The 25,641-nt window shown below is 44.6% G+C and overlaps 1 protein-coding gene across 1 annotated transcript in view; it reads right to left on the bottom strand.

Moving 5' to 3' along the window:
• Window positions 1-10,440: 10,440 nt before the first annotated feature.
• msrab (methionine sulfoxide reductase Ab) overlaps window positions 10,441-25,641 on the bottom strand; it is a 33,539-nt gene continuing 18,338 nt past the window's right edge. The window contains exons 5-6 of the mRNA XM_062396577.1: window positions 21,097-21,203; window positions 10,441-10,890 (exon numbers count right to left, since the gene is read on the bottom strand). Of these exons, the coding sequence (XP_062252561.1) occupies window positions 10,717-10,890; window positions 21,097-21,203 (281 nt within the window). The 3' untranslated portion in view covers window positions 10,441-10,716. The remainder of the gene's footprint in view (window positions 10,891-21,096; window positions 21,204-25,641) is intronic.

Genomic DNA, 25,641 nt, shown 5'->3' with positions numbered 1-25,641 from the left:
TCCTTTTTTACGTCCCATTAGCCATTAAAAATAAATAAGATCAAAGTCAATATCTTAGGCCCTTGCAGGACTGTAAGAAACACGATCAATGAATTTGATTCATACAGGATGAAACGATAAGCTGGCGTACCTCTCTGTCACTGAGATCTGACTAGCCTGCCTGCGTGCACCTTACCCAAGCTCTCACTGTGAGTCTTCAGCCTGAGAGAGGGAGAAGGTCCGCACAGTCGGGCCCAGACCTTCCCCTGAGTCTGCAGAACTCTCAGGGAGCGTTCAGGTGACGAGTGGCAACGCGCTGCAGAGACAGGATGTAGCGCGTTGCCACAGTAAATCAACACCCTGAATCAGCTCTTATCGCACGAAGCTCTCGACACCTTCGTCTGTGTGGCACCTCTTTTCCATCCGGAGATATTTGGTTTTCGTTGAATTTTTTTTTCATTTTTGCGTCATTTCCCGTGAGGATCTCCTGTTGTGTTCACACATCTGCTCATTCGGACACTTTCTGGAGCTTTTATTTTGGGGAATAGCAGGAGAAACTCTTGAGGCTCTCACTTGGACATTTACATTCTTACTTACAGCTTCTTTGGAGAATGTTGGGAGATTATCCGTGGCTCAGTGCACATCCAGAATGGCCGATGGGAGGCGGTGGGGTGTATCAGTTGGGTTTTTTCAAAGTGTAGCCTCCAGGATTACAAACCCTGGGTTTAACAAACTTAAGTTTCTATACATATGAATCATATATACTCGTGAAAATATGAAATAAAGAAGTCATGGTCAGTATTAACAAGGCCTTGTCAGGGATGCTGGAATAAACAGAAGCATAGGAAATGAAACATTTCACAGATCTCATGACTGCTCTCTGGAAACTTTCCGTCTCAATGTTTTGGCTGAAGTCTCTACAAATCTTCTATAACTCAATTTTATGTCCACGTCACTCTCAAAATAGAACATTCACCTTATTTCTGCAGCTGCAGGAACGAATGAGCAACAACTAACTTAAGAGTCACACACTGTCTATCTATTCAGAGGTCGCGTTAGGTAGGGGGCCCAGTTTGAAATAGCTGCTAAATCTACTTTGGTGTAATTAGAGCATTTAGAGCAGCACGCAGATGCGTCGTGCATTAGTCCGGTCCCATCCAGGCGAGTGAGACTGGTTTCATTTCACCTGCTGCGAGCACACGTCTCCTGCCCATTAGCCTGATAAGAAGCTGCTATTCTGGATTTCCTGAGAGAGTTAGAAAACGGAGAATCAGGCCACAGTTAGTAGCTCATGCAGTTCTTATCAAGAACGTGCACACTGCTTAAAACTAGAATGGCACTCAGGAGAGCGCAGTGCCTCCGACAAGGCCCAACAGTCCCCTGCACCATATTTCAAACACGCATAGATATCAGATCCCTACGTGCACCTGAATTATTCCCTGGGAAAACGGTCGAAATGTTTAAAAATGCCCACAAGGTTAATGAAAGTGAAAAGACAGTGAGCAAATTGACTTGGTAATAGTAGCTGCTCATTTCACAACAAGTGAAGCTGGAACAGTTAAACCTCTCCACTGAACCAACGTGTGCTTGACTGTTAATGAATTTAACTTATCACGTGCAACTGTAAAAATCGTTTTCATTCATTTCGTCTTTCAAGCACTGAAATCATTATAGCGAAATATTTTCAAACTTGCATCCTTCAAATTATCGTTACAAATAAATACTTTATGGCAGCAGTTTGGTTTTTACTTTCCGACCTCCAGAGAGTGAAGGAACACGCATTGTGTATTGAACTTAGTTGCTGTACAGATGTTGACCCTTGTTGTCGAGCCTGACCTCTTATCAAACCACAACTCTGGCAGACAAGCTGCAGGAGGGGCTGTGTGTGTGTGTGTGTGTGTGTGTGTGTGTGTGTGTGTGTGTGTGTGTGTGTGTGTGTGTGTGTGTGTGTGTGTGTGTGTGTGTGTGTGTGTGTGTGTGTGTGTGTGTGTGTGCGCGTGTGCGTGTGCTTACTTCAGAGCAGACACTCAATGCCTTCTTTGCTAATCTGGGGCAAAGATTCAAGAGTTGCAAGAGTATTGATGATGACTTTAATGAATGTATGTGATAGGGTGAGTGTGTGTGTGTGTGTGTGTGTGTGTGTGTGTGTGTGTGTGTGTGTGTGTGTGTGTGTGTGGTGTGCTTGTCGCCCCTGTGCTCCCTTTTCCTCTGCTGCGGTTCTCTGTGGCTTGACCTCTGACCTGCTCCTTTGACCTTTGCGACGCTGACCGCTCCTTGGCCGTCCAGCTGTGAAATAGGCTTCATGAGCACAGATGAGCACAATGAATGAAAAAGCCTGATAAACACATTTGTTTGCTTCCTCTCTGTCCTCCTGCAGGGTTTCCTCTTATCTGCGGCCTGTTTGCTCAGCCTTTAAACCAGCACTGAAAAATCCTTCTGCTCCACCATTGTGGTTCTCCCAGATTCCTTGCCCCCTCTGCAGAGGACCAGAGGAACTACATCCTAGTGTAGAGTGACACTTTCCAGGTATCTGACTGTGACACAGGAGAGGAAGGAGACCGGGCAAACAAACCACAACTGACTTAAATCAGTTTAAACCAAAATATAAATAATTGTAAGTGCTATACTTGTTTCCTGTCACGTGAGAGATAAATTATGACATTTGTCCAGATCGCATTAACAGGACTGTGCAAGATGCACAGGAAAAATGTATTAGTTAAAGTGGACGTGTTTAAGAAGACTGTCAAACCATCAGCACAGAGACAGAACAGAGCTCGCTGGTTCCCTCCCAACACCACGTGGCTGAGTCAGAAACTTTGTCTTTGAGGAGGAAATCTCATTTTCAGAGTGCAGCTCCTGTGAGTGTGCAGCTTGAAGATACAGTGTAAACCCAACGATGGCCTGAAAATCGAGTCCCTCCATTTCTGCCCATATCCTTCGACTTGCCGGGTACAGCACACAGGGCCCCCTTTTCGTCTCCTCCCATCCCTCTCTCTTTCTTCCTCTATCTCTCTCTCTCTCTCCCCCCTGCTAGGATCCCCACAGCTGCGCGGACCAGGTGCGTTCCGCCCCGACACACACACACACACACACTCACATACACACACACGTGCAAATACTCACACACACCCTCACACCCGCCAACGGACGCAGCAGGAAATGCCTAATACCAGTTTTAGAATGATGCCACTATGCCAGCGTGACAGGGAGGCTGCAGGATCTGTCACCAGAGAAGGCAAAGGAGACACAGAGAGAGAAAGTGAGACAGAGACGGAGAGAAGCATCTCCCAGGAACAAGCGGAAACTCAAAGGGATCTACTGGCTGAGACTGAATATAAAAAATAAACCTAACGACGTTTTCACTGGTGTGTTTCATCTAAATTGTAAGAATTGTATTTTTTTAATTAAAAAATGTATCATCGGTAGAGGGTCCTCTCTGTGGAGGCCGCCATGTTTTTTACAGTAGCCCAGACTGGACAAACTAATCACCTTTTGAGATTTTATGGCAACTGAAGGCTATCACAGGTTCTCCTTCATGTTTGGAAGGGGAGGGGGAGTTAAGGGGTATTCAGCTGCTACATGCAACTTCCCTTCTAGATGTTTTGAAATTCTACAAACTGGACCTTTAAAGAATAAGACAACTACCTTCCATTCACAAGCATTTGGTCCTGGTTTGAAGTCTTAACAGTCTCCTAAACAGTGTCTACACGTGCCCAGTTTCACTCCTCATGGTGGTGCATCTCCAACAAACACACACAAACACACACACACACCAAAATAAATCCATCCTACCCTTCTCTCCCGGCATCCTCATGTAAAAGGTGACCTCTGAATGTGTGTTAGTCTGCACGCATGTGTGACTTCATGTGTGGGTGGACGCACATGTGTGTATTTTTTTTTTTTTTTTTTTTATGAAGAAAAAGAAAGTACCAGTTATTTTGGTCTGTGGCTCACCACAGCTCACACTCTGCCCTGTCTTGTACTCATCTCACAGGGCCCCATGAGAAGAGGAGGCGCAGCAGTGTGACAGGCGGAGGAGCGAGACAGAGACTGATAACCGGAGGTTAAGACAGAGGAAGAGGAGGAAGAGGAGGAGGAAGGCAAACAGTATTTGTCAGATTTCCAATAAGTCATAAATCCGTATGGAGCAGTAGGAAGCATGAGGTGCCCAGTCATCTCATCTGCTCCTCAAATGTACTCAACACTTCATCTAATACATCACCAGAAATGATAAATGACAACATGAATACTATGACGCCTGAATGGACTTTTAGTTTCATTGTAACTGCGTAAACAATACATGTCCACCAATTCTGCAACTTATGGTTATTTCCATCACCAATTAATTCTGGTGTTGTTTCGTCAATCACAAGTCGGAAATAGTCAAAAAGCCCCAAAAAGGTTCAGATTAGCATTAAATTGTAAAAAAAAAAAAAAGTCTATAAAAGAACTGAGGTTAAATTTGGCTTTCAAGAAAAATGACAATCAAATTATATGAATAAATAAAATATCTATATATTCTTTTCAGCTGCATGTTTGATTTCACCCAGCACATTGCCTTGATACATAAACATAAATATTTTTGATTTAAAGTTCCTTTAGAAATTGTTTACTTTGACCAAGAAAGGCTGATGAAATACCTGCAAAAAAGAGTTGTAAACAAAACCAAACAAATTCTGTTCTTCAATATTTCCAAGCTCTAGTTTCCGTCAGTAATAGCGACTCAGTGTGAAGTGGCATCACTATAATGTAGCAGCTGAACACGTGCTGCTCCCCATCATTAGACTGTGGAGCAGCAGATGTAGCCAGCTCCAGCAACACACAGTAATATACAGAGGAGAAGCCTCCAGTCCTCCCAGTATCCACATCCACTTCAGTAACTGTTGGACAACATTTGATTACGTCTTGGCTACGGTCTGCATGTTTGGACACAAAGAGAACAACTGAGCTGACGAGTTGATTTTAATGACGTGTGTGTTTAGAAACATTTGTTGACTTCAGGCTCATCTGACTGTGAAGCAAAATCTCCTCTTTCTGCCTCTGTTCACTTACAAATTATATTGATTAAACATAGTCCATTTAAACTGGGTTTAGTTGGATTTACGTTCACTTTAAAAAGTGGAATGAGACTCAGGCCGCACCAACATGAACACACTCATAGATATCATCCCTGAGATCCATGAATCATTACCAGAGGAATTGGCGACTATTCAAAAATAACAACTACTTCACAATGCTAAAGAAATAATAAAAATAAACATTCCTGGATCCGCACCAACATTTAATGGGTTCTTCCCCGATCAATAACATATCCTTCTACAGAGTTTTGTGTTAATCAATTTCGTGTTTTTTTGTGTAATGCTGCAAAATAAACAAGTTCCGTGGTGATAATTAGCATTCCAGAAAAGAGTAACATTTATGATGATTATGCTAAAGACTTTATCACATTGTTGACGTGTTATGATAAGGCAACAGCTAATTTGTTTCATAGAAAGCGTTGACTTTCTCGCATTCGAATCAGAAACACACGTGACAGTGATGTCTCTGCAGAGGGCATCAGGTCAAAGGTCAACCTGAACAGATACAAAGGCGTTCTAAATAACCCTGCAGTCCATCTGAGCAACGTGGCAAAAGAAAAAAGCATTTCATTGTTATGGAAACTTAAAAAGACCGCCAAACACACATATACACACACTCACATTCGCAACTACACATTCGCACACCCTGCTGACACCTCAGTGTGGCCACACTCTCGCCTCAAACCTTTCCATTCACCGACTGCCAGGCCAGTGTTTCCACTGGCGGATGTTTTTTGAGGCCAGTGTGAAGTTCAAAAGACGCGGCGGGCCTGAGGAACAATACATTAATCTACTTTAGACCTCATCTTCTGTGGGACGCCTGAAATTTGACTTTTCAACACCACAACTCAACTGCTTTTGTTCGAAGCCATTTGATTGCCGAGGTCTGATCTGTCCTCACAGGGTGATTTTTTAAATTGTTTTAAAAAGAGTCAGACCACTATTGTAAAGCACCCACAATGAAATGTTACTGCATTAACATGTGTATCATATATGAAATGCACACGTACATTGAACCAGTCAAAATAGCAGGAGAATACATATTGATGTGCTTGAACAATACAGGTTCCTCTTTCCTTATGTTTTAGTAAAATAAACACACAAACAGACAGACAGACAGATAGACACACACACAAAGATATAAGTACATGCACACACACACACGCACCCACTCCAACAGGAAGAGAGTGGGTGTTTGGGAGCAGCTGCATGGAGAAGCATCAGACCCAGCTTCCTCCTGGTGCAGCCGGCACCATCTCTCCTCTCATTTCTCTCCTCCCTCTATCTGCTCATTTCCTTCACATCTATTTCTTCTCTTCCTCTGATTTCTTTCTCTCTCTCTCTCTCTCTCTCTTACACAGACAGACACATTTAGTCAGTCAACACCATCATTGCACCATCTCGTGTTGGCCCTTATCAGAAACCAAACAGCGGTTTCAATCTGCAGCGCAGGCAGGAATTAGCTGGCTGAAGCAATCGCAGAGCAGAACAAAAAACAGTTTGTGCATGTTGCAATGCAAACTCTGCATGTGTGTTTATGTGTGTGTGTGTGTGTGTGTCCTGTTTCTGTCCTGTTTCCTCAGAATTGTGACACGTCGATGCATCATGACCTGAAAGCCAGAATGTTGCACAACCCTCGACTTTCCTGTCTCCTATGCTAATCGAGGTCTTGTTGGCAAGCGATAAAAACACACCTGTGCAAGGGTGAGGCTCAGATGACTTAAGGTACAGATGGACGCAGCAGATGAAAGCCTGAACATGAATATGAAAGGGAGTGTGGGGGGGGGGTGATATGGAAATGTAACTGTTAGATTAGAGCCTTAGCTGTAAAATGTCAAAGTCTGATTGTTGCACAAGGATCTTTGTAGTGGTTTGATTATGAAAACATCTCTGCGTATGTCAGTGAATACGTTTAAATGCAAAATATGTGTCTGGATCAAAGCCGGTGGAAACTTCCTCCAGCAGGAGACTGCACAGGTGCATCAACATCTCGGTTTTTCACTTTCCTTTTCGAATTTTCTATTCTTGTTCAAACACCAGCACGCCGCACCATTCCAGCCGGTCGTCCTCTGTCTTCTGCTTTCCTTTACCCAACTCTCCCCAAGCCCCTCTCTTGTCAGCAGCACCCCCCCCCCCCAGCGAGTGGTTACCGTGCAGAAGACACTCAGCAGTTATTTCTGTGTTTCCTGTGTGTCATGTGGTGGTGAGCTTGAACCAGCGAGCATGGCTGACGACTCTCGCAGGCTTCCCAGGTGCAGAGTGTCACTGTGTGGGCCGTCAGCCAGAAAGCCAGTGGGCCAGTTAGAGAGCCAACCAGGGCCCTCCACCCCCCCCCCCACCCTAAACCCATCACTATTCCCAGTGGAGCGTAGAGCAGGCATGTGACGATTCCTCCACGGGAACGAACGTACATCTGTGTGCTGTGAGCGTGTGGGAGCTTGTTTTTAAAAATTTGCAATAAGGGCGATGTTGCACCAATCTGTTAGGATGATACAGTTTCTCGAAAAGCTGTTATCAACCATGTGGATGACTGAGACACAAGTACTTCTCTGCACTTCTACTGTATTTAGGAATAAGCTTGTCGTTCTCTCCTGGAGGTCAGGGGTCAGGCGGCGTCGCCGGAGAGGACCTCGAGTGAAACCGGCATGCAGGGGCACCAGGGTTCGCCCTCTTCCCCCGGCTCGCCCCCAGGCCGCAGATGCAGCGGCCCAGACAAGGGCTGCACTTCTCTGGACAGCACAGAGAGACTGCTGTGCTCCGGTTCCCGGGGCCCTGACGCTCTGATTGAGACCCTGCGCCCATGCAGGAACCAGAGGGAGGGGAAGGGAGAGCTGGGGAGGGCACGCAAACACATCTGGCAGCTGCAAAAGCCGGCGCACAACTATCGTATCGTCCTGAAAGAAATGTACGCGCCATTTATGGAAGCGTGAGCTCGGTTTCAGTACTGCTACAACGCAGGAGAGTATTATTTGAGAGGCAGGACAAGAGGGTACGACTACTCTCCAGCTGGTAGGACATCATCGGAACCCAAATACTCAAATATAGAGCTGTGGCTCTATTAATAAAGCTCACCAAACAATGCAATGCGTTGGTGTCTTATCTACAGAGGGGAAAAACCAAGGCTGTATAGTCTCAATGATCCAGGTTCATGTACATTTACATACAGTAAGATCTATTGGTGCTGTCGGGGGGGGGGGGGGGGAGATAAATGAAAAGCTGTGAAAGGAGGACACAGTACCGAACATATCAGAGTGCAAGAAAAATTTGTGTGGGTGCACGTCTCTGCAAGGTGTCTTTCTGGAGTGTTTGTTTCTCTTGCGTGGGCGATGCCGTGTGCATTAGACGCCAGTACAGGACGAAGTCAGAGGTAGTGGTTGGGACGTGTGTGTGTGAGTGTGTGTGGGTAAGAGTGCAGAGTACTTCTGATAAACAACCAGCACCTCCTCTCTGTTTCAGCCCACTGTTCCACACAACCACGCGTTTTCACGAATCCATTCTTTAGCACACATAACGGGGCAACAACTACTCTTCCGGAGCTTAGAGAGTCTGACACCGAGGACAGGGAACGCCGGATGAAAGAGGACTGTATATAAGAGTATAATAGAGTAAGATATTAAATTCACCAACATGGCGGCGCCCATGTGCCCCTCAGCCGCCTCCTCTCTTCGGGGTGAGCGAACATAGGTCGGTGAGAGGCGCAGCACCGAGCCGGAGTGCTGTGCTCTTTGTGGCCAGCTGTGGGGCCACCGAAGGCCCATCTGCAAACAATAGGCTCTGTCTGAAGGGCACGCACGGCCTGGTTCGTGTCCTGCCCTGCCTCACTGTGATTGTGTGTGGATGCGTGTATATGAGAGAACCACGTGTTTCCATGCCCCATTTGAATCTATCACAAAAGGAATACACTGAAAACATGCACTCACACATGCAGCTACTTGTGAGTGCTCTTCCTACATATTATCGACTCATGACCTTTGCATCTTCATATAACAGCTTTCTAATGTGGCAGAAATAAGAATCATGCCGTGCGGTGAAGTCAGATATCATTGCAGATGGGGAAAAAACGGATTTCTTCATGCGATTAAAGCGTTCACGCCATCGTAGAAGTGAAGATCGCTTTTATTAAAAAGGTTATCTCCTCTCGCACACTCGTCGTAACACAACAGCATGCAAAAAAATACAGACGGGCTGGAAAACAGCTAGCTGGCACAACCACATGTCACTCAGCGTGGTTCGATCAAGCAAGCCACAGCTTCACACGCCCCGGCACACACACACACACACACACACACGCACACCACACACACACACACACACGCATGCATACACGCACAGACACAAGCACACAAACACAGAGGCTGCTGCATGCAGGCACATGCAAAAATATCCGTCCCAATATTAAAATAGGCCCTGAGAGGTTGCACCTGCACCTGTGCCCTGGTCCACACCTACACACAGGTGTCAGGATGTGACACATACACACAGAGAAAGATAGATAGAAGAGAGGGAGGGGGAAAAACAAGAGCGGGGTGAATCACACTGCTGTGGTCGACCGAGAAGCTTTTTTCTCCCCAGATATCATCTCTGTATTTTGGAGTCAAACCATGAGTGTGATTTTATTTTTTTCCAAAAATGTCAGGTTAATGTGCGTGTTAATGTTTAATTATAACAAGAGAGGCACACAGAGCTTGTTCGGTTACTGACGGTTGCTCCGTGATATAATTATATGATGTGAAATAGGACTTTTATTCATAATTACCGGTTGTGGCGGGGGGGAGTGGAGCGGGAGATTAAGCAAAACGTTTATCATATTGCACACACGAGTGCCTCGGGTGTGTCATTGTGCAATTCAGAATGAGTAGACTCCGAAATGTGTGTGTCTGTCGCGGTGAGTCATATCCATTTGTCCCTCATAGAAACAGTGATACACACACACACACACGCACATAAGGTCAGACACCTGCCTGCATGAACACACGCAAAATGTCTGTTTTGATTGAGATTACTTCATACGCCTCGGTTATTTATGATGAAATTATAAGAGCAATCCAAAACAGAGTTAAAGTAAAGCTTATTGTGTTGACCTTGTTTGTAAAATACATATGATTATATTAATATCTGAATTTAAATCGTTACTTTGACAATAACGTGTGAACTCTCACTGTGTTCTGGCTTTAGGATGGGGGTGAAAAAAACAAAAAAGAGGATGTGCTGGTTTTGAAAACCGGTGAGGTTGATACATTTTCTTTCAATCCACAAACTGTAGATTATTTTCTTTGCCACAGTAGCTATTTTTTAAGAAATGTCGCCACCCAGTGGAAGCTGAAAGCTGCTACAATCCAACAGACACTGCTGTATCTTAAAAGCTTAATTCTATTATTTATCTTCTTTATTTCTTATTTGTATATTGTACATCACTCAGTTTTAATCTGAACAGTGCTACACAAAGACAGCTACTTTACTGTACACTGAGTTCTCAAGACTGACAGCAAGTGAGCACTTATTGAGGACTTAGTAATTAGTAATGATTTGACATGACCTTAAGTTAAAAATACTTACACATACAGTAGAAATATTCATACATAAAATAACAGTAAAAGACAACATTAGTACCCATACAAAAATACTCATCCATCACCTGATCCCATCTCTATATGTAATCTCACACTTCATCCTCTGTGGCTCCGATGGGACACGAGACTCCGGTGCCTTTGAGGCCGCAGAAGCCTTTCGGTACTTTCTTCAGGTACTGCTGGTGATAGTCCTCAGCGTAGTAAAACTGCTGCCCCTCCCGGACCTCTGTTGTGATGGGGCCGAAGCCTTTTTTATCCAACTCCTGGGGGTGAAAATACAGAATTAAATCCTAAATAAATACTCCTCAAAAGTGGAGCCAAAGTGTCTTGATTGCCACCTGGTGGCTGGCTGCAGTACACGTCATAAAGCCTGCCTCCTGTATGTTACAAGAAGGGACAGCAAAGACGGACTTGGGATTGGACGAAACGGGTGTGTATGCGGGACCACAGTCCTATGGCTACATCCGTCGGTTGCTACTGGGCAGACTCGTTTAACTTAATTTTTAGATAGGAGGAAGTGGAGACGTGTCGTCCATCTTTATATACTCAATGTCTTAAAGCATAAATATACACTAAGACTTTCCTCTGTAAGAATTGATTCCAAAGGGATCCTCAGATGTGAACAAGTTAAAACGATTTCTCTATGAGTATAATTCTAGTTGCAGCCAAGTGTTCCTGCAAACCCTTTCTGTCACCAAAGTCTTGGCAAGGATTCAACTCTTCCTCCTCAGAATGAGCCCAGCTTATAAGTGGTGTATTCGGTAGAGTATTGGATGTGAACTTTCGATACCTATCAGTAATACAGTAAAGAGTTTGTGCTCCACTCGAAAGCAGGGTGATTGAGTGACAGAAGAAAGGAACATCTCTCTGTCTTTCTTCTGCAGCGCGGCTTGCCTCTGTGGCGCTCTCCGTGGGACGACGCATCAAAGCGTAGCCGCTCTCTTTGAGAACTCCTCGAGACTCCTTCACACTTACACTTTTCTAAACATCCCGAGAGGAGGCTTCAAATGCACTTAAAAAAAAAAGAAGAAAGAAGCACACATACACACAATAAACACCTCTGACAGATGTATCAAAGGTGTACCTGCTGTGCTGAGTGGTTCTTTCCATCTAATAATACAGCCCTCTGTAGATCAGTGCTCCAGAGAGCTGACGAATTGGCACATTGTAGGTGCACTGAGGACCGTCTGTGGGCAACAAGTAGCTTGCATTCAGCGCGCTGCACCTTAGAACAGCGCAGCACCAAGGAGCTCGGCTCTGTGGAGGCGTCGATTGGCAGGGTTCAGCGAGCACCGCGATACCGAAGCAAAACGTTCCTCAATCCAGGCTCCACCTGCTCTCATCAGACTTCAGCATACACACTGTCTCTCTATGATACAGTCAGGGATGCTGTCGGGACAACTGTTCATCTGAAGGTGGGAGACCTGCAGAACTTTGAAATGTGTTGTCTGAGTTTGGTAGCTCGCTCCTTTATCGAGGCTGTGCCCAGGATGTTTTCACAGAGGTTACAATGGATTCTATGAGGACAAATGTGTAAGGCAGTAAGTGTCTGAAATGAAACATTTTAATACAAAAGCATTATAATTCACCTTTCTAAGCACATTGTTAAGATGATCTATTTTCAGAAATATGTTAAACATGGCATTTAATACTTTGGCCCAGCAGTCCCCTTATGAAACCACTTTGAATTCTCTAGATCCAGGTTTCTATTTATATCCGCACCAAATTGGACACATTCAAATAATGGTCCCCTACACATGTCTGATATCTTCATGTAGATCTATGAATTTTTCTCTGTATTGTGAGAAAACTGGCCAATCTCACAATACACAGAAACCCCTGGATTCCTTTCTTGACCTGAACCACATTCTTTCACCAAGCTTTGTGGTGACGTGTCCAGTAGTTTTGCGTAATCCTGCTGACTAACAAACAAACAGAGTAACAAACTCAGACAAAATCATCACCTCCTGGGCGGAAATATTCATGATCATACTTTGCAGATGTTGGTTTCACTCTCATTGCTCTCGTACTTTATTCCAGCAAACGTTTTCAGTAAAAAGCTCTAATAAACCAACTATACAACACCTGCATTGGAGTACACACAGACAAAGTAAGAGACAAGCAGGTACGGTGGAGAACTTCACAGCTAATGAGCCAGATATCTCCTCCAGGAGCTAGCTCAGTCTTAAGTCAATAGGTGGACAATAAAGTTGACACCTTATTGATCAATATCTTTCATGTCAACATGATTAGCTGCTGTGATGAAATGATCTTAACTCAATGGGTTGACTCAATGTTATGTAGAAAGGTTGCTTTGCTGCCACCAAGTGGCCAACGAGTATCAAGAACATCCTGAACAAAATGTATACTGTCCCGAGATGAGCCACAAATCAGATGAGTCTAGTCTCTTGGTATGAAACTGGATCAACGTGAGCCTCCGGTTCAGGTTATCAGCTGATCTTATCAAAGTCTCTGGAACTCTACTGTACCAGCGCTCTTTTATCGCTTCAAACCAACTGACTCAAAGTCTCCCATTGGTATTAATGCGGGCTAGGATCCACTTCATATTGAATCATGTGAATGTTTCACATCATTAAAGCAGCAACAGTGACTCATCTCCTGAGGAGTCACATCAATGTCACCTGAAGCTGCTTTAGAAGGCGTCCGTTTAAATAATTCTTTTAAGAATAAAAGCCAGTATACTGAATCCTGAAAGAAATCTAATTTAAAAATAGTATCTCTGAATGTTAAGTCAATAAAATAACCTCCAAGTTGTGTCCTAATATCATTTAAGTTCCAGCCAGGGGGATAATATTTCTCAGCGTCCTCAATAGAAACCAGGTCCCAACAGTCATCTCCTTGTTTGTCAACAGTCTGTTTATCTTATTGTTTAAAAATCCTCCAGTATTTGGATATGAATTTCATGAAGACAGCTGAGATGTTTCCTGCTGAAGTAACCGAGGAAAACACAAGTCACAGAGAAGGAACACGTGTCTCGCTGATGCTGGAACAGAATAACCGAAGCACTGAAATGAATTATTTTGGCCAGAACTATGTTTGCAGTCGGCACCTCCATTACCCGGGCGGCTGGAACTCTGCATGGTTTTTCTAAAAAGAAAAAAGTGTCATGTCATTTTTAAGAGGAAGAACTGTCAGTGAGGGGCAGGAGGGTAATGTGTGATTTTGTCCACATGGAGGCAGTGTGGTATTAGGTGTGTGTGTGTGTGTGTGTGTATACATGTTAGTGTGTGTGTGTGTGTGTTTGCTGGAGGTGATGCAGTGGAGTCAGTAAATCAAAGCTCCGCGCCCCACAGAGAGGCTGAGGCAGCAGCTGACCTCCAAGTCCTCAGTGGCTGCCCGCTACAATGTGAGGGCTCTAATCTCCCTGCAGGAAGGACCCGACGTCCACGCACACACGTGCAGCCTGAACGCAGCGCTCGCCACGCGCCCGCACAGAGCGTGTGTGAGTCAGAAAAACCAGTTTGGCCTGCTTAAATCCAACAGCACTGTGGTATAAAACGCCCCACACACACACATGCATGGAGACCAGTGCACCATGGCCTAATTAATCAGTCATCACCACCAAACCAGAGTACAGTGAAGCCTCCGGGGCGCGGGGTGCTGCTTCATGTGAGGAGAACACTACGTCCAAGGAAAAGGTCTGCTCTTCCAAGCAAGCGCTAAACCCCCACACCACTCCCTCGCCCGCTCTCCATCCAACCAACCCTCTACAGCAGTCACAACACGGCGGCCATTTTAGATCTATAAATCAGAATGCATGGCGTCACGCCACTGTGTATAACCTTATGTGGCTTTGCTTTCTCTCTTTCTCTCCCACTGCAGTAGCAGCAGCAGCAGAGGAATGGAGGGTAACAATGGCAAAGATGGAGGGAATGTGCAGAAGAGAAATAGACATCATCAAGTTGAGCATTTTGATGCCGCTGATGATGACGTTCAAATTTGTGTGTGTGTGTGGGTGAGGAGTGAAACCAAGGGATGCGTCATGTGTGAGTGTGTGTGTACGTACTGCTCAATTGTGGTGTCATAAAAAGACGCCTTATGGGGACTCGCCTCCTGCAGGTCCCCACAATGTAGTAACATCATGGCAACACTGTAAGGTTAAGACATGGTTACTGGTTAAGGTAATGATTATAGTTAGATTAAGAGTGATCATAATACTGAGTTAAATATTGAGGGAATGAATTCAAGTCAATGCAATGTCCACTTAAGTGACTAGAACATGTTGTGTGTGTGTGTGTGTGTGTGTGTGTGTGTGTGTGTGTGTGTGTGTGTGTGTGTGTGTGTGTGTGTGTGTGTCCAGGGCTGCGCTCACTCAGCCCAGTCAGCCTTTCCTTTCTTCACGCCTGTCGGAAAGACTCCCCTGTCAAAGACATGGCTGAACGGGTGCATCTCTCTCCCTCTCTCCACCTTTCTGAATCTCTCCATCTCCCTCCATTGCTGATTCTCTCCCATTCTCTTGCAATCTCTCTCTCTCTCTCTCTTTTCCCTCCCACGTGAACACAGACCATCTATTCGTGCCACAAAGTCGTCCCTGCTATCCAGCCAAGCGAGAGAGAGCAAGAGAGAAAGAGAGAGAGAGAGAGAGCCCCCTCTCGCCATCGCCATCACCAGAGTCAGCCCCGGGACACAAATAGGACGTGACACCCTGAGAGAGGGTTGAGGTGGCGGTGGAGGAAGAAGAAAGGGGAGGAGAAGGAGGAGTAAAAAAAAAATGTACGCTCTCCTCTCTTCCTTTAACCCGCTGTCTTGTTTCGCTCTCTTCGTCTTTTTTTTTTTTTTTCCTATCGGAAGGCCCACGGCTGGAGTGGTGGGGAAGAGAGTTTGTGACACCCGATGACTCATGGCGGAGACATTTGAAAAGGGATATGACCTCAATTCGGTGATTTATGTAATCACCCATTAATCCACTCCTGTTACTAGTGAATGGTTTATTACATCTTTTCATGAATTACTCTTTTCACCTCTCCCGCGGCATTCTTTTAATTTATTTTAGACTTCTCTGACTTGATTTCAAATTTAAAATCAAATTTGCTTAACAGGCCCAACAAGAATTAAATCCGAGCTGGAAAACTTTTTGTGAAAGATTAATCTACAGGCAAATTCTTATATCTTCAAAATCACTTAAAAAAAAATCTATTACAGTTGGGCTTGTTGATATCAGTATCAAAAATACTTCATTGATCCACGGTGGAAAATTGGGTTTCTGTGAGTCAGTGCAGCCCGGAACAGAAATAAATAATATTCCATAAACAATAAATAGAAATATATAAAATAACTTTATTGACACACCTTATCCCTCCAAACCCCTGGGTTACCCCTTTGCCGTAAAATGGAAGATCCTTTGTACGATGTTAATGAAAATGAAAATACAAAATCTTTAAAACTCTAGTTAAATAAAGCCTTTAGCTACTGTAACTCAGATTTTAAAGACAAAAGACATTAATGCAGAACGCAGATCGCTTTCTCTCACCGCAGCCGCACAACAGAACAAGTGTGCACACAAAAAAAAGCTTTAACATCTTACAAATTTAAAAACCCTATCGCTGTTACATAGAATGTGTCTGTGACTGAAAACACATGAAATGGCCCCGACATGATACTTATCAACTAGTCCACTGCACCACGCTTGCCCTCAATGACCTCAGGAAGAGAGAGAGAGAGAGAGAGAGAGAGAGAGAGAGAGAGAGAGAGAGAGAGAGAGAGAGGTTGAAGGAGAAAGACGGACAGGGAGAGAAAAGAGACACAGAGATGGTGCAGAGACACGCAGGGGAGAGAGGGAGCAAAGTGAAGGAGGAGAGGAGCCTGGGAGATTACACAGAGAGAGTGATGGAATGAAAAACAGCAGTGAAAGAGTGAAATAGAATGGAATGATCTGAAAAAGAGAAAAAGGTGGTGGTACGGTCGCTATGCTTCTTGTTGCTGTGAGGATCTATAAAATGCCCTACACGTGAAACAGCCATGTACTCACTATGACTGTGTGTGTGTGTGTGTGTGTGTGTGTGTGTGTGTGTGCTAAAGGATGTCTATTCCCTCCGCGTGTCTGTCTATGCACAGAGGATGAAGAGGGTTTTTTTCATCTCTCTCTCTCTCTCTCTCTCAGCGCGGGTCAGGCATCCATTTTAGCTGGGCTCTAATCTTCAGCGAGCGCGCCTACATTTTGTGAGCGAGGAAGCCAACGCTCCTACATTCTGAGAGGGAGAAGATGACGCACGCACTTCAGTCTCGGAGCGAGGCGGCGAGCGCTGCAATATGTTTTGGGGGTTTTGATATTTGTGTCTGTTCTTTTCCAGGGCAGACGACAAGTTGCTCAACATCTGTCGGCAGAAAAAAAAACGCAGAGATCAGTCAGAAAAAACGCCTTTTAGCGATTCAAAGAAAAACTTATTTCAGAAAATTAAACCAGTACGATTTTCTATTGCCGTCTTGTTTTGGTCTCGTTATCATCAATAAGTTTTGCACATAATCAGAACGAATGAGATTTACGTGTGAAACCCAGACAGACTGGAAAATGTGAGAGCCGGGGGAAGAGTTGGAGGAGTAAATCCGACTCTTGAACACTTTCCAAAACCAGAGACGAGAGCTTGTGTGACTTCGAGCCCGATTACAAAACCTGCTGATGCTGTGCCCCCTTTTAAATCAAACCCCAGGGCTTCTCCTCGAGACTTCTAGCCTCCAACGATTCCCCGTTTCTTTTTTTTTTCCACACATCATCCAAACCCCTGCGTCCCCCCCCTCCATCCCCCTTTCAAGCTCATTAAGTTAGGATGCCTTATCAGAGGGCACACTCACCCCTCCAAGGCCCTACACACATGCACGTGTGACAGACACAATATTCAAGCCGGCTTGATAAAGCCTATTGTCACACACACACACACACACACACACACACACACACACACACACACACACACACACACACACACACACACACACACACACACACACACACACACACACACACACACACACACACACACACACACACACACACACACACACACACACACACACACACACACAACCCCTGTTCTCCCGTTTTTCTCTCCTAACCCTAACCCATCTCTGACCCACCCCCACCCCGCACTCTCCTCCTAATCAACTCTTCCCAACCCTTCTCTCTTACCCTCCACTCATCCCCCCCCCACCCAGCTCTGGGGAGACACATTTTAGCAGAAAAAAAGGGAGGGATGGAGGGAAAGAGAGAGTGAGAGAAGGGGCAGACGGAGGGAGAGAAAGAGAGATGCACTCCTCCTCCTCCTCTCTGCTCTGCTGCCACAGAGGCTCGGCTACAGAAGCCTTTGATGTTCTGCAAATTTCAAATTTCATTATAGAGAACTCCCTTCTCCTCTCCCCTGCTCCCTCTCCTCCCCCTCTCTGCTCTTGCGCTTAAACAAGCTTTTCTGCCTCACTCTCCCTCCGCCTCCCCCCCCTCCATCCCCCAACCTCCTCCTTCGAAGCTGAAGTTAAGAAACTGAAAGCCCTGCAGAAGAGACTCTTCGTTTGGGTTAATTATTCATTGGGCTCTGCGTGTATGTGCCAAATGTATGTCTCTGTGTGTGTGTGTGTGTGTGTGTGCTACATGCGAGCGTGGCAGAGGACGGGCATCGGGGCTGAATCTGGATTTCGTGCCGCCCGACGATCTCTGGTCATTTTAGGTCGCCTCCACCTTCTCTGCCCAATGCACTTCTCTTCCGATAAGAGAGCATCAGCCCTTTTGGGATGAAACTCACACATAACCGCACACGCACCGACGGACAGACATGCAAACCGAAGCCCTGCTCCGTGGAGACGCCATCTTCAAGTCGGGCGTTCTTGAGACTCAGCATCAATGCGGCGATGCAGCCATTTCAGGGCAGGAAGCTGCCATTTTGGTTCATAGTGTGTCAGCGGCCTTGAGAAGATGCGTGTCCCAGTGGCCCTCAGATGAAACTGGGGTGCCACTGAAGTGGTTGACAGATCGGTGGTGTCAGCAGCGTTGGTGGGGAGAGAGAATAGTCGCAGTGTTGATTCTCCTGTGGGTGTTTGTAAATGTGCGAGTGTCTGCTGCAGTTCCTGCTGTAATATTAACTCAGTAAACCCTATAGGCTTGTTTTCTTAGTTGGGTTTTGACTCCGTGTGTTTATTAAAGACAACGTGATATCATGTCATTTAACAAGTACTTGTATATATGGCTGGAGGAGAATGTTAATGTTTCAGGAATAAAATTCTCCCCCAGATAAATTAAATGTATTATATTAGGTGACTGATTCTGTACACCTGTAAGAGGACTATAGGGAGAACCAGTATTTAAATGCCTCATCCCGCACAGAGGCAAGTCTAACAAGGACTGAAACATTTGCACCTTTGCACATCTTTCCATGTCTATAAATCCCTGCTATGTGTGAAATGAAGACAACTGATATATTTGTTTCTTCTGTCGTCCTCTTCTGCTTCATTGTGACCAGAAAAGACAGTTTTTCAAGATGCAGCAGCTCAACCCATCCCTTTCATTTCATATTAAGTGTAAAATAAAGCAAATGAATTTGATTCTTTTCCTTACAGTTGTTTTATTCTTTATCCTGTTTTTTTTTGAGAAACAAATCTCACCTCAAGGTCCATTTACTTGCTGATCTGTCTGGAGGTATGGAGTTAATATTCAGGAGACTGTGTCACATCGTCTCAAAAGTTAAGTTTCAAGTTCATTTAACTATTATTATGTTGTTATAATTATTAAGGGAATCATTGTATACAAATAGAAGTTGGATTTTTGTTTCCAAGGTCAAGAAAGAACTTTTAAGACAAGGATGATTAAAAATGTTATTCTACAGCTACAAGGGTTTTGAGTTGAGATTGTTTCATTGTCTCCTATTTCAAGTCAAGAAAGTTACTTATAATAATTTGTTTGTACCGAATATATTCCAACCTAACAGATTACAGTTGTGGCTTCACTTCGCAAACACAGGGATGGTGTATTCTGTGCGTGTGTGTGTGTGTGTGTGTGTGTGTGTGTGTGTGTGTGTGTGCGTGTGGGGTCACCGTCAGTTGATGTCAGTCATGGGCCTCTGATCTGATTGCCTCCATTCTTTTTTGGTTTGTTTCTTCTCCTCCCCCTCTTCCCCACCTTGCTGGTCCCAGCTGCGACTCCTATCTCACCTCTGACCCCAGCCCAAGGCCAAGGTCGGGAGGTTGTCGTCATGGCAACGTGGCAGCCCTGTGGCCCGTGACTGCTGACCCTCGGTGTCCTAAGTAACCATGACGAACATAATTTGCTCCCCTCTGCACCCCACAGCTTGTCCATGAATACCATTTAGAGAGTGAAGTGATGGAGGGATCAACGGATGGACGGACGGACAGATGGATGGAAAGAACAAAAGGGGGACGCGTGTGCCACTGAAAGGGATTTAGAAATGAGGTAGATGACCTATCGACCCCCTTTCCACTCTCTCAGTTTAATAAAGGGGACAGTGATTAGATGTAGGTGGGGATCAACTAAACAGAGTTGGCGTTGCTTAACTAAAGAGTATCCAACTCCGAGAGGTCACCACTCCAGAGGCTTTTGTTTGTTATTCAAATAACTGGAGCAACTCCACATTATACAGCCTAATCCCACTTAATGGCCGAAAAAAAGATATATATATATATACATGGTTTAAGAATAGCAAAATCATGTTTAGTTCATGCTGATAATTTTCCTAAACTCATAAACATCTATGATTAAAAGTCATCGCTCAATCGAAAAATGTTTTAGTCATTAATTATGCTTCTTTTATTGTTTTCTTTTACCAGTACTTCTAACAATGTTATACACTTTATCACTTATCTTAAATTCAACATGATTAGATCAGTTTTTTTGGGATTTCAAACGTTGTACTGTAGCATTTGCTGTGGTTTGAGTTATTGTGCTTGGTGTCTTCTCTTGTTACCCGTTAACGCCTCTGACCATTCAGCAGGATTACGCAAAAAAGAGACCTGGCGGAAAGATCAGAAAAAGGCCAAGAAGGAACCCATTCAAGTTTGGGCGGATAAGGACAAAATGGAGAACCAGGATTCTTTATAACCATTTTATGCCATTTTCACACATTTCCCAGGGAATAGTTTAATAATATTGAAGAAAATAGAAAATTAGGCACATTAATTGGAACTGATGTGTACAATATCGTGCATATCCAAATAAAAAGCAGGATCTAGTACATTTAAATGTGGTTTAGTAAGGGGTTTGTGGGCCATACTAGTTTTTGTCTACATATATAAAGTTATTTTTTAAATCGTTAACAGAATTTACATCATGACTTACTTTTCTAACAGGGATGTTGGGGTCATGCGTTTTATGCTATGTGTCAATACTGAATAAGAAATTACAACAAATGCTCTGCTGCTACTGCTTTACTTCTCACCTGGTTTGGTTTATGTGTAACCTGCTTGAGTAAATGTCATAAAGAAACCTTGTGGTGGCTGTGTGGGTATTATACCTGCTGGAAGACCACTTTGCTCTTCAATGCCAGCTCCAGTTGAGTGGGGCTGGATGTGTAAATAGCTGAACGATACTGAGAACCGTGGTCCCCCTGCTGCCTCATACCTGCATAAACACACACAGAGAGAAAATAAGGCTCCCCACAGATAAGCAGAAGTGCCCCAACAATTACATGAAAACGTTTTTCACAATCATGTCATCATCCTGCATCTTGAATTGATGAAGCCAAATTAATTCGGAGATCACAGCAGATTCGGGCTTTCATTAAGGAGGCCTGCGGTGGGTAGGTGTACGGGCTCACGCAGGTGGGCGCATTCTCTTCTGCGCTTTTGTCATCAATGTGGCACTGTCAGAATTTTCATCAGCTTTACATCAGTGTGTTTGGAGGAGGCCCAGGACCAGTGCACCTAGGACGCTTAAACAGCTTCCATCACTTCTATGCCTTTCAGATCCTACAATAGCTGCTGTTACATCCGCGGACCTCTCTCCATGGCAGCCGTTTCTCTGTCTTCTTCTTTCACCATCACTTTTTCAATCTTCGGCCCTCTGTTACAGGCTGGGGCCAGTGTCACCAGTGTTTCTTTTTACAGTGTTGCCTTTCAGCCTAATTAAGCTGCTTTCAGACATGCACTGAACTGGAGATCTCCAAAGGGACCGTATGTGTGAACGCAAATGTCAAACTGAGATCCTCCGGACTTTCTGCAGAGTTTCTCCAGCCAGGCCCTTTGTAAAATGTCCACAGAATGTCTGAAGGAGCCGATGTGAGAACACTGCAGGCGATCCGGGCGAGTTGACGACGTCTCTAACACATGAAAGACACAAACATTTTAAACACAAACAGAAAATAAGCATCTCAAGATGAAAAAAACAGTGTCGTACATGTAGAAGACACAGATGAAGATGACAAGAGAGCTTTTGGTGATAAGCGGCTGAGTTCATCTAAACAACAGACCTCCACCTCTTTCCTGCCTGGATCACTGAAGTGGCTCAAACGTTGTCTGCTGGTCAGTGATTTCCAAACAAAGATCCAAAGAAATAAATATCAGAGGAGACATCAAATTAAAGGGCTGATTCTGAATGTAAATTTGTTTACATGCAGCTTATTTGCCAAACAACAGTTTCTGCCTTTTTGTCGTTTCATATAATGTTTCTATTTGTTCTTTTGGCCACTTGCGGGGAGAGAAACAAGCTGTAAACACAACAACATGTATTCTCACCTTACAAAGCCAATATGCGAACATGTTGGCAAACAGTTGCCTATTTACACATCAGACACTCATCCACATTAGCATTCGTTTGGAGTTGAGTCTGTCTCTTTCCGATACATGAGAGTCCAACATTCACTTTCCTTTTTAGCTCTATTTTGCTCTCCACCAACCCCTCAGGGAGACTTCTGGCCTCTTAGCTGCTAAATTCTCCACCATGTTCTGCAGAAAAACTGCTGACAGTATCCAGCTGAGGTTTGCTTGGCAGGTTGTGCACAGGGAGGTTGTGTGACTTTTCTCTGCTGAACTGAGCAGAAGGCTGGGGCGGAAAATGAGGAGGATGAAGGTGGTGACACTGAGCAGTAACGTGGATGGCTGTTAAACCAAAACACAATCTGCTAAAAGACACAAAAATATCTGAAAGACACTTCAGGGTGGATATTTGATCTGCTCTGAATAAAAAAGGGCAGCTTTAAACTAATGAAAGAATCCATCTCCAATCTGTAATGGATGGTCTGAGTGATGAAATAATGTTTTGCACTTCAGCAGGTGTAAATATGTCAGGTCGTCTGAGAGCTGTGATCGGTAGGTCTTGTTCTCTTTAAATGAAATGTTATCTTACATCGCAGGGCGTCACAACCTTTCTGTGACACAGTCAGTCAGTGTATAACTGATTGGTCGCAGCCTTTGGGGGACTCGCCAAAGGTCTATACCACCTTTGTAGGCCACGTACAGTAGACCTGGTAGATCTACGGAGGATTTCCTATTTGCGTCACCAGCTTGTCCATCTTAACCATAGCGACATTAGCTAATTTGAGCGGCTGCACTTACTGGATTACTTACTGGAGGGGCGGCTGTGGCTCAGGGGGGTTGAGCAGCTCAGCAGCCGAAGCTTCCTTGGGCAAGATGCTGAACCCTGCCCCCCCACCCCCCCCCAAAAAAGGTCCCTTATAGATGTAGAATGCACTAATTGTAAGCTTGGGATAAAAGTTAAATGACATGAAATGTAATATAATGTACTGAAGCTAGGCCACCCGCATAAGTAGCTTGTTATCTTGGTCACCGGCATGCAATCCTGGGATAGGTTGGCCCACGAAGGATCATCCCGTTGGATCCTTGATTGCTCAAGAATGGAAGGACTCATTTTTACGCCTTGTTTGAAAGGAGCCTTCGATATGGGACAAGTCGTGGCGCTCTGACGCAATCAGTCTTCAAATGCAGTGACATTTAACACGAGGAAGACTGTGTGCCTCCCACTTTGCAGAAATTTCTGATTCCCTCATTCGTTTCCAGGAACCAAGTCACTGTAGTACCGAACAAACTTTGACCTGATATCTCGGCTATATAGGAAGATGGGAAATAACTAAAACTGGTGATTTATCTCGAGGCCGAGTGCATGAGTTACCAAACTTCCTGACAATTCATCAAGTAGTTGCTGAGATATTTCAGTCTGGATCAAACCGATGAACTTATTTAATATTGTACCATATTGTTAACATAAATTCACCAATTTGATTTATTTAAATCTTTTCTTTCTCTCATTTTTCTCCCTTCATCTCTGCATCCATCTCTACCTTCACCCTCTTTCTCTGGATGTCAGCCATCTTGCTCCCAGCGCTGTTGTTCAGTGACAAGGCTAATGGTGGCCCCTTCATCAAAGGCCACCGAGCCACTCTGTCATTGGCTGCCCACCAGAGCCTTTAATCTGATTGGCTGGCTGGCTGGCTGGCTGGCTGGCAGGGGTCTTGTGGCTTTACTGTTCCCTATGACCTTCCCTTCTGACCCTGAGGTTCTGACTAACACACACACACGCACTCACACAAACACCAACTTACATGAAATGGATTATGTATGATAAAATTATGCATAATATTTTTGAGAAGGCAACCTGTCATTTATCATCAAACTAATGGTTTGAATGCTTTAATTACATTAGAGCTGGACAAATCCTTTTTCTCTCTCTCAAAAAAAAAAAAGGAACAGCTTTAATATCTAAAATATAAAAACGTGAAGTCAGGGAAGGCTTTTCATCTGAAAGAAATGCTTGAGGATATGGGATATCAGAGCAAAGTCAGGAGACTAAAAACCCTCGAGTTGTAATAGTTGTCTCTGACACAAAGACAATTAAGATTAATCTCCTCTTCAGCGCTGCCTCCGCCATCAGAAGAATAACTGGTTATTGCCTAATCAAAATATTAACACTATCCCAAATATCAGCCTGGCTTTTGATTTTATTATACCAACCCTGAATCCATCCCCACAAGCGTTCAGTCCTCAAAGAACTACAACAGCAACAATACCACCCCCCCAAAAAAAAACACTCCGCTTCTTTGCTCCCGCCGCCATCCCTCTCCATTTTTAACAGCCCCCTTCGTTATTTTCTCCATCCATCAAAGGCGGCAGTAATTATTAATGAGAGCCTCCCTGTTCCCTCTGCATTATGCATGAGATGCTTGCCACTGAAAGCAGAGGGTAATGGGGGGTGGACAAAAGGGGAGGGGCAACGGGTCACACACGTGCACACTCGACGCACGCACACACGCCGCCTCTCGGGGGTCACTGACCTACACCCACATAAGCCAAAAATATTTATTAATTGCTCCACCCCTAAGTCCGGAAATTTAAAAGTCAACACAATTGGAAGACAAAAATCAGACAAGGTGGGAGGATGAAGTGACGCCCTCCTTTAAATGTGCATTTCTTCCGGTGTTCACCCTCGCACGGGAATAAAAATGGCTCCACTCAGCTCGTGACGGCACTGTTGGGGATAAACGCCAGCTACTTCATCTAATTCCAATTTAAACATCTCCTCCTTCTCACTGAAAATCATCCTCATTCCGTTGTCTTTCTTTCTGGCTCTTTCCTTTACCCATCCCCTCACTGATGTCCTTCCAACATCCATCCCATGTGTATATCAATATGTGTGCTTGAAGATTGGTGAAACGAAGCAGGGTGGGCTTAGTCAGACTTGAGGTTTTCAGTTGGAGGCTAAAAACGGGAATTAAACCGGACGGGACTGAAGAGAGAAGAAAGAGACGGAGGAAGAAATGAAAGGCCGAGAAAAAAGATGAGGGGACTCGACCAATATGGGTCGTACTTCTACTTGTCCCTTTCTTCCGGCCCCTGAACCTGACCCGGCCTCCTCTCCCGTCTTTTACACAATGATCTGTAAGTAAAAGTAAGAGCTGAGAATAGCCCAACCTCTCCACCTCTTAAGGTGATGTCCCTCCTGCAGCTCTCTCACTCCCTCTGCATTTCAGGAAGAGCAGTCAGCGCATCAAATACGTGTAGAACAAGAGGAGATCGCAAATGATGCAAAACACTTTTTTTATTAAATA

The sequence above is a fragment of the Platichthys flesus genome, chromosome 10 (genome assembly GCF_949316205.1).
Source record: "Platichthys flesus chromosome 10, fPlaFle2.1, whole genome shotgun sequence".
Taxonomy (NCBI): domain Eukaryota; kingdom Metazoa; phylum Chordata; class Actinopteri; order Pleuronectiformes; family Pleuronectidae; genus Platichthys; species Platichthys flesus.
This window is presented reverse-complemented; position numbering and strand designations above follow the sequence as displayed.